Raw genomic sequence first — 10,000 nt, forward strand, 5'->3', positions numbered from 1 at the left:
GCCTTGATGTTTGGCAAAGACGCCACCAGATCAGAGGCACGTCCATCCGTCATCAAGGCAAGCGGCTGTTCAACGAGAGCGAGGTGGGGCCATGCGTGGTGGAAGCCCACAGCCCGGATGTTAGTTTTAAGAAGTTCTGGAAAGTTCTGGAGTTCTCTCTCATAACCTACCTGATATGAACATTCAGTGTAAGCTCATATTAAATAGGTGGAATGAGGGCTGACATTACAAATATGGCCTGGTCGTGATGTGTCGTGTGCTACAACACTTTTCGTGCTGTAGTGAACTAATTTTGGAACAGAATATTCTCATATGCATGTCTGCCATAGAAGCATATATGATAAGTAGTCTAATATACAGTACTGCGTAAAAGCCTTAGACCACCGTTACTCTTATGCTTTCGGCTGTGGCATAATGACTCTATAGAATTATTTCTCGTGTGCTCAGTGAGAAAATACAGGAATTTTGTATGCAGTGTAAAAAAAACAACAACCCAGGAAAATCAGGAAAAAAACTTCTATAGGTCACGGTGGCAAGGATTGAGTGACCTCCTTTCACACCAGAAGGAACCTGGCTCTAACCTGATGAAGACTTTAGAAACTATTCCATATCCATTTATCCTGTTATCCTTTTTTAAAAAATAATTATACCATTACGTAAGCAACAAATCCAATGTTGGCGTAAGACTTTTGCACAGTTTTAGGGTTCGTGTATACTAAAGTATGGACGTGTAGTGTAATATTAACGTGTACTGAAATGTGAATTTACATGGTCCTTTCCGAGCTTAGACAGTCCAGTCAAAAACGCGTTCACAACCTTTTCAGCGCTGAAGTGAGTCCACGAGTCTGAGCCACAGCTCAGGGTTTCCTTCCACTCTCCTTCACAGCCAGGCTGTGTGTCAGACCTCAGGCGAACCCACAAGAAACCAGAGTTTCCATCACAATGATTTCGTTTGAGTGACACAAGGATGGACTGTGGACCACAGGCTGCAGGCGAACTCTAAACCCTGATGGACAAAGAGACCTGTTTCCACTAAATGGGTTTTTTACTTAAGAGACTGCATTTGCTGAGGTGCCATGCCCTGTGAGGTGTGTGTGCGTGTGTGTGTGTGTGTGTGTGTGTGTGTGTGTGTGTGTGTGTGTGTGTGTGCGTGCGTGCGTGCGTGCAAAGCAGGGATTGTTATTCAAGTAATCAGATGACACTTGGGTAACCAAATGTTTCAGTGGACAGAAAACCCACCATGCCTCGTGGCTCGGTCTGGGCTAAACGGGGCTCACCCTCACACGTTCCCTGTGGCACCTGAACCAGAAGGCTAATAACGCTTCTAAAAGCGTAAACTGGTTTCAGTAAAGAGCCTCTCCTCAAAGGCTGTTAGATCACTCTCTCCTCCAGTGTATGTGTGTTAGATCACTCACTCCTCCAGTGTGTTTTAGATCACTCACTCCTCCAGAGTGTGTGTTAGATCACTCTCTCCTCCAGTGTATGTGTGTTAGATCACTCACTCCTCCGGTGTGTGTTAGATCACTCACTCCTCCAGTGTGTGTGTTAGATCAATCACTCCTCCAGTGTGTGTTAGATCACTCACTCCTTCAGTGTGTGTGTTAGATCACTCTCTCCTCCAGTGTGTGTGTTAGATCACTCACTCCTCTGGTCTGTATTAGATCACTCACTCCTCCAGTGTGTGTGTTAGATTACTCACTCCTCCAGTGTGTGGTAAATTACTCACTCCTCCAGTATGTGTTAGATCACTCACTCCTCCAGTGTGTATTAAATCACTCACTCCTCCAGTGTGTGTTAGATCACTCACTCCTCCAGTGTGTGTTAGATCACTCTCTCCTCCAGTGTGTATTAAATCACTCACTCCTCCAGTGTGTGTTAGATCACTTGCTCCTCCAGTGTGTGTGTTAGATCACTCTCTCCTCCAGTGTGTGTGTTAGATCACTCTCTCCTCCAGTGTGTGTGTTAGATCACTCTCTCCTCCAGTGTGTGTGTTAGATCACTCTCTCCTCCAGTGTGTGTGTTAGATCACTCTCTCCTCCAGTGTGTGTGTTAGATCACTCTCTCCTCCAGTGTGTGTGTTAGATCACTCACTCCTCCAGTGTGTGTGTTAGATCACTCTCTCCTCCAGTGTGTGTGTTAGATCACTCACTCCTCCAGTGTGTGTGTTAGATCACTCACTCCTCCAGTGTGTGTGTGTGTTAGATTTGTCATAAGGCCAACCCTTCACTTTAATGGCTCTGTAGTTTAGTGCTACTCTGCTGGCTGCAGCCTGGTAATCGGGCAGCCCTTTGCTGGATGAAAAGTACAGTACCCAGTTGATGCCTCTGCTTTCTCACACTCTCCTGGTCTCTCACTCCTTCTCTCTCTCTCTCTGTTTATCTCTTACTGTATTGTGGGTCTGAGCTCTGATGCTGCCTACAGTGATATACATATGATCATCAGAGCCTCAATGTATTTGAATACATTAAGTGTGTGTGTGTGTGTGTGTGTGTGTAGATATAGAGATCGAATGTCATGTGTAGAATGTGTATTCTGCCACATTCAGTGATTGCATAGCGACGAAGCAAAGTCCTTAGCAACCCCAGACTCATTCCCTGCTCAGAAACATGTTCAAATGAACCTGAACAGACCTGGTAGTGAACCTGAACTGGCCTGGTAATGAACATGAAATGACCTGGTAATGAACCTGAAATGACCTGGTAGTGAATCTGAAATGACCTGGTAGCCTGCGACAGTAGAGTCAGAGACCGTAGCAGCAGTTCCAGGTTGAGATAACCCTAGGACACCGTCCGTACTCACCAGGAGTGTGTCCAGACGTTGTACACACATGCACATGAGGAGTTGCCATGATGAAATTCCCGCATACAGGATCAGACTGTTTCCTTCATTTAAATTTGAGTAATAGATTTTAAAACAACACAAATGTGATTAGATTACCATTTCATTCTTTCTTGCGTGGTCCACTCCTGCTATAAGCCCCGTTGAGGCCCAGTGAAGCGGAGAGCAAACCAGATAAAGATAGCGCTGCTAACTGCGCTAGTGAGTGAATTCAGACAGCAGAAGAGTACCCACGCCGGCGCTTGCTAAAAAAAAGTACCGCTCGCAGGAGTTTGGCAACCAGAACAGGAGACTATACATATCCGGGTACGAAATGTACAAGTGGGGGTTACAAGTGGACAGAGTTCTGTGGGCAAGGACGTAGCGTTCTGCTACCTGTCGACATTTCCCTCAAAAGGTCTGGAATTAGAAAGTGCCTTTACCAAAGGTAAACTAAAGCCTACTGTGTGTAATTGAACTTAATTACATGACTTTATTATATATATATATAAGATAAAGATAGTTATGGATAAATATAATTGTGGTAATTGTGCTATATATAGAAAAAATATGTATAAAATCTGAAAGAAATGAATTAAAAAATATATAAATATATGCGCAGCACTTCCAAAAAAAAAAAGTATTTACTTTTATGTGAGTAGAATGTAACATGTCAATCCAATAAGTGTTGATAGTGTGGCGCTTATCAGGTTAATGTTGTCCGGATGCTGTTCATCCAAACTTCTGCCCCCACAGTGATAATAAAAGCATATACAAATATATGGACATGTAGTGTATTATATTAAGTAATATAAGAGTATACTAATATTTATAAAAGTAATATAAGTGTATACTAATATATGTACATGTAGTGTATTATATTAAGTAATATGTATATACTAATTTATGGATATGTAGTGTATTATATTAACTAATATAAGTGTGTACTAATATATGGACATAGCGTATACTAATATATAGACATGTATTGTATTGTATTAAGTAATATAAGCCTATACTAATATATGTACAAATAATATAAGCATATACTAATCTATGAACAAGTAGTGTATTATATTAAGTAATATGATTGTACACTAATATATGTACATGTAGTTTATTACGTTACATAATATAAGTATATACTAATATATGTACAAGTAATATAAGTGTATAGCAATATATGTACATGCAGTGTATAATATTAAGTAATATAACTGTATATTAATAAATGTACATGTAGTGCATTATATTAAGTAATATATGTACATGCAGTGTATTATATTAAGTAATATAAGCGTATACTAATATATATAAATACATGCAATGTATTATATTAAGTAATATAAGTGTGTACTAATATATGGACATGTGTATTATATTAAGTAATATGTATATTCTAATATATGGACATGTAGTGTATTATATTAAGTAATATGTATATTCTAATATATGAACATGTAGTGTATTATATTAAGTAATTTGTGTATACAAATATATGTAAATGTAGTGCATTATATTAAGTAATATATGTACATGCAGTGTATTATATTAAGTAATATAAGCGTATGCTAATATATAGACATGTAGTGTATTATATTAAGTAATATAAGTATATACTAATTTATGTACATGTAGTGTATTATAATAAGTAATCTGTGTATACTAATATATGTACATGTAGTGCATTATATTAAGTAATATATGAACATGCAGTGTATTCTATTAAGTAATATAAGTGTATACTAATATATGGTATTATATGAAGTAATATAAGCCTATACTAATATATGTACAAGTAATATAAGCGTATACTAATATGTGGACATTTAGTGTATTATATTATGTAATATAAGTGTATACTAATATATGTGCATGTAGTGTATTATATTAAGTAATATAAGTGTATACTAATATATGTACAAATAATATAAGTGTATACTAATATATGTACATGTAGTGTATTATATTAAAGAATATAAGCGTATACTAATATATGGACATGTAGTGTATTATATTAAGTAATATAAGTGTATACTAATATATGTACATGTAGTGTATTATATTAAGTAATATAAGCGTATACTAATATATGGACATTTAGTGTATTATATTAAGTAATATAAGTGTATACTAATATATGGACATGTAGTGTATTATATTATGTAATATAAGTGTATACTAATATATGGACATGTAATGTATTACGTAATATAAGTATATACTAATATATGAATGTGTATTATATTATGTAATATAAGTGTATATTACAATAAAGCTATAAATGATCAGATGAAGTACTGCAGTAACCTCAGTAACACACATGCAGGAACACACGTGTTACTCCCACAGTAACACGCATGCAGGAAGTGGTGATACCAATCGATCCTTTTGTACTAGTTATTTATTAACACAGCCACTCGAATAACTAGCACAAAGGTTCCATCTTTATCACTCAGTCCTCATCATACATCACTGCCAGGGGCTGTGTGTGTAATACTCACAGAAGAAGGCCTGTGTGTGTGTGTAATACTCACAGAAGAAGGCCTGTGTGTGTGTGTAATACTCACAGAAGAAGGCCTGTGTGTGTGTGTAATACTCACAGAAGAAGGCCTGTGTTTGTGTGTAATACTCACAGGAGAAGATTCGTGTGTGTGTGTGTGTGTGTGTGTGTGTGTGTGTGTGTGTGTGTGTAATACTCACAGGAGAAGGTTGGATGAACAGTTTGTTGTTTCCAGTTGCGAGGCATTTTAATGGGAATAGACATTGCATTGGACATATCTGTTTGCATGGCCAGTTGTTGCTATGGCAGCAATGAAGCTAAGAAACTCAATGCACAAAGAACTGATTCGCACTCTAGGAACACCAGAACCTTGTGGAATGAATGTTCCGGTTAAACATCTGCTCTTTCACATGTAGACTGGCTCCTCCTCCTACAGCTTCAGAAGAAGTTTGCTTGCACAGCTGATGAAAGGAGGACCACTGGCAGGGGCGTCACCAGGGGCTTTGGGCCCCAGGAAGAGATTGTTCTCACTATATGGGTTTTGGCCAAGTAAGACCAAAAAAAGGGCAAAGAGCTGAGACGGCACAGCATGGTTGGGGTTGGTCAGGGCTTCGGGGTTCCAGGTAGCAGTGGGCAGAAATTGCTTTTTCTTAACAGTTTAGTGCGCTGCTACTCTTTGTGCAGCAGAGAAGGAGAGCGCGAGGTTTCATTACGGTGGAATAATAGTGTGTTTGATCTAATAACCCACGAAGTCCACGGAGACCCTGGGTGCGCACGCAATGACCTGTCCGTCATGGATCACTCCTCCAGTGTTCTGCTTCGGTTCCGGCTCCTGACCTGACTACTGATTCCGCTCCTGACCCAACTCTGGATCCATAAACACAGGCCCTGGCTCCACCTGTACCAGCGTCCCCTGTACAGCACTGGTCTCACGTGTTTCTTCCCGTTGCTCTCTTTTGCTCTCTCTCTCTCTCTCTCTCTCTCTCGGTTCAATTAAATTCAGTTCAGTTCAGTGGTGCTTTATTGGCATGACAAATATATTCACATTTGTATTACCAAAGCTTTGATGAAGAAATTAACATGATAAACAAAAGACAATACTGTCATGGTACGCTCCCCTTCCTGCAGATCACGTGCTATGGCCCGCCACGTGCAGTGTGTGTGTGTGTGTGTGTGTGTGTGAACTTCACTGTTGGTCATTACTCGTGTTCATGTGCATGTCAGTGTCAGTGTTAGTGTTAGTGTTCACTGTTCACTGGACCGTTATATGTGAGTTATAAGTCATGAGAGGTCTGTGTGTCCCTGTCCTGCTGCACTCGGGACGTCACCAATACTACAACTGCCAACAATAATAGAAATAACAACAACGATAACAACAACAACAACGATAACAACAACAACAACAATACTCCTATTACTATTAATAATAATAAAATAATAATAATTATTATAAAAGGTTCTGGTATCTGATATGGCCTCTCTCTCTCTCTCTCTCTCTGCAGTATCATAGTGACGGTGGCTGCTTCTGGGATGTGTAGGGTCAGTTCCTTCGTAGAGGAGATTTTAAGACAGTGATTGTGCATCTAATTTTCTGGCCACAGACTGAACAAAACATGAATGACATCAGAGGTCTCAAGCAGGCCCACGCTGGGACAGATTCTGCTGCAGGTTGGTACGACCCCAGATCACGTTTAACACACCTGTTTCCAGAGTAAATGCTCTGAGCTGTGTGTGTTAATCGCCGTATATCACTGAGCTGTACACAGACACGATTGTTTGGGATGCGATAAATAATGATATTCATTTAGCAGCCCCATCTCTGTGACCAACGTCATTACAGTAACAGGCCAAACCTTTTCCAACCCTTTGCATTTTGGTAAATGAGACTAATTAATTAATCCTGAAACATGGTTAAGGGCTTTAATTATATATGTTTAATGTAGGTAATTTTAGAGTATATGCATTATTAAATGTGGAACTCTCTCCCAGCTCAGTGATAAATGTCTTCATCTGTCTCTCTTCTCTCAATGCTCCTGTAAGATAAAGCTTCAGGGTAGTGTGTGTATGTGTGTGTGTATGTGTATGTGTGAGAATGTGATTGTGTGTTAATTCTACTGTGTATCTTTGGTCCGGCAAGAGAGGAATCAACGAGATGATGGGGGTTAGTGGTGTTGGTGTGTAGATGATGGGGGTTAGTGGAGCTCATGTGTAGATGATGGAGGTTAGTGGAACTCGTGTGTAGATGATGGGGGTTAGTGGAGTTGGTGTATAGATGATGAGCATTAGTGGTGTTGGTGTGTAGATGATGGGGGTTAGTGTAGTTGGTGTATAGAAGATGGGGGTTAGTGGAGCTTATGTTTAGATGATGGGAGTTAGTGGTGTTGGTGTGTAGATGATGGGGGTTAGTGGAGCTCGTGTGTAGACGATGAGGGTTAGTGGAGTTGGTGTATAGATGATGGGGGTTAGTGGAGCTCGTGCGTAGATGATGGGGGTTAGTGGTGTTGGTGTGTAGATGATGGGGGTTAGTGGAGCTCGTGTGTAGACGATGGGGGTTAGTGGAGTTGGTGTATAGATGATGGGGGTTAGTGGAGCTCGTGTGTAGATGATGGGGGTTAGTGGTGTTGGTGTGTAGATGATGGGGGTTAGTGGAGCTCATGGGCTGCTGTTTCAGTGGGAATGCCCACGACTGACCCACTGCGGCCCGGGGACTTGTTCATCTCCCGTGCTTGGACAGAGGCTCCTTCTCCCGTGCAGGCTCACTGCTGTGGGGTCACGGGAGGCCAGTGTCAGCACACATAGGAATGAGCAGCGAGCATTTCGGTTGGAATCATGTCTTCAGCTTCAGTTAACCCCCCCCCCCCCCCCCCCCCCCACACACACACACACACACACACACCCACACACACACACACACACACACACACACACACACACACACTCACACACACACACACACACGCACACACGCACACACGCACACACACACACACTCTCACACACACACACGCACACTCACGCACACACGCACACACGCACACACGCACTCACGCACACACACACACACACACACACACACACACACACGCGCACACACGCGCACACACGCGCTCACACGCACACACACGCACACACGCGCACACACGCGCACACACACACAGACACACACACACAGACACACACACACACTCACACACACGCACACACACACACGCACACACACACACACAGACACAGACACGCACACACACACACACACACACGCGCACACACACACACACACACACACACACACACACACACACAGACACAGACACACACAGACACACACACACACACACACACAGACACAGGCCCAGTAGAGTGTTTGTAGATGAGCAGCGTGTGGGCCGGTGGTTTCTGGTGCTGGTGACCCAATGATCTTAAAGGCTTCACACACCTACTGCAACCCCCAGGTATGAAAAAAGCCTTTTTGAACTAAATCTGGTGGGCTGGAACAGGGTGCTGGGTGTCCAGGACTAGAGCTGAACACACACACACACACACACACACTCAGGTACCTTCCTCGCTCTCTTTCTTGCTCTCTCATTCAGCGCGAGCATGCATGCGTGCGTGCGGGTGATTAACGAGTGGTCTACATTTAGTCCTGACGTTGCTGCTTTGACCTTCTCGTGGCTCTGTGACTAAGAAAACTCTTGTATTATTAACTACAGTTATTACAGATCACCACATCTATTCATCACGTGCCAGATCCTTGGATTCCAATAGCACTGCAGTGTGAAGACTGAAACATGGGCAGGAAGCAGTGAGAGTGAGAGAGAATCTCTGTATACCAAATGATCAGGTCCGCTGCACTGAGACGTCTCTGGTGACAGCCTGCTGTGTTTACAAATCCCTTGCTTTCATCTAAAAGTGCCAGTCTATGGTGTTCCAACGTCTAGAAGTCCTGGTCTACAGTGTTTTGATGTCCATAAGTGCGCGGCCTACAGCATTCCGATGTCCATAAGTGCTGGTCAATGGCAATCTGATGACCACAGGGCTGCCACCTACACGGGTTCACCTGCAACCGTGACCTTAAGATGGAGTAAGAGAGACAGCAGAGAAAATCAGACATCAGACATTAGACATTAGACATCAGACATCAGACATCTCTCCCTTTATATAAACAGTGTGCTCATATATGCTTTTATATATAACATACACTGCCTGGCCAAAAAAAAGGTCACACACTCTAATATTTCATTGGACCGCCTTTAGCTTTCATATATTCAGGTAGTCAGCTGACCTCATTCTTTGGGCACATAACGTTGCTGAACCTAGACCTGACCAACTGCAGCAACCCCAGATCATAGCACTGCCCCCACAGGCTTGTACGGGAGGCACTAGGCATGATGGGTGCATCACTTCAGCCGCCTCTCTTCTTACCCTGATGCGCCCATCACTCTGGAACAGGGTAAATCTGGACTCATCAGACCACATGACCTTCCATTGCTCCAGAGTCCAATCTTTACACTCCATAGCAAATTGAAGGTGTTTTTATCAGTTAGCCTCACTGACGAGTGGTTTTCTTAAGACTACACAGCTGTTTAGTCCCAATCCCTTGAATTCCCTTCACATTGTGCGTGTGGAAATGCTCTTACTTTCACTATTAAACATCCCTGAGTTCTACTGTTGTTTTTCTAC

General features: G+C 42.0%; 1 protein-coding gene and 1 long non-coding RNA gene across 6 annotated transcripts in view; one reads left to right on the forward strand and one right to left on the reverse strand.

Annotated features, from left to right (window-relative positions):
* LOC118241731 (uncharacterized) overlaps nucleotides 1-3,735 on the reverse strand; it is a 14,485-nt gene extending 10,750 nt beyond the window's left edge. For all 5 annotated transcript variants that reach the window (XR_014126211.1, XR_014126209.1, XR_014126208.1 and 2 more), the window contains exon 1: nucleotides 2,938-3,735. This is a non-coding gene — a long non-coding RNA (uncharacterized LOC118241731). The remainder of the gene's footprint in view (nucleotides 1-2,937) is intronic.
* A 3,085-nt stretch (nucleotides 3,736-6,820) lies between these two features.
* ephb1 (EPH receptor B1) overlaps nucleotides 6,821-10,000 on the forward strand; it is a 272,902-nt gene continuing 269,722 nt past the window's right edge. The window contains exon 1 of the mRNA XM_081723885.1: nucleotides 6,821-6,988. Within this exon, the coding sequence (XP_081580011.1) occupies nucleotides 6,934-6,988 (55 nt within the window). The 5' untranslated portion in view covers nucleotides 6,821-6,933. The remainder of the gene's footprint in view (nucleotides 6,989-10,000) is intronic.

The sequence above is a fragment of the Electrophorus electricus genome, chromosome 11, assembly GCF_041902795.1.
Source record: "Electrophorus electricus isolate QZ-2024a chromosome 11, ASM4190279v1, whole genome shotgun sequence".
Lineage (NCBI taxonomy): Eukaryota > Metazoa > Chordata > Actinopteri > Gymnotiformes > Gymnotidae > Electrophorus > Electrophorus electricus.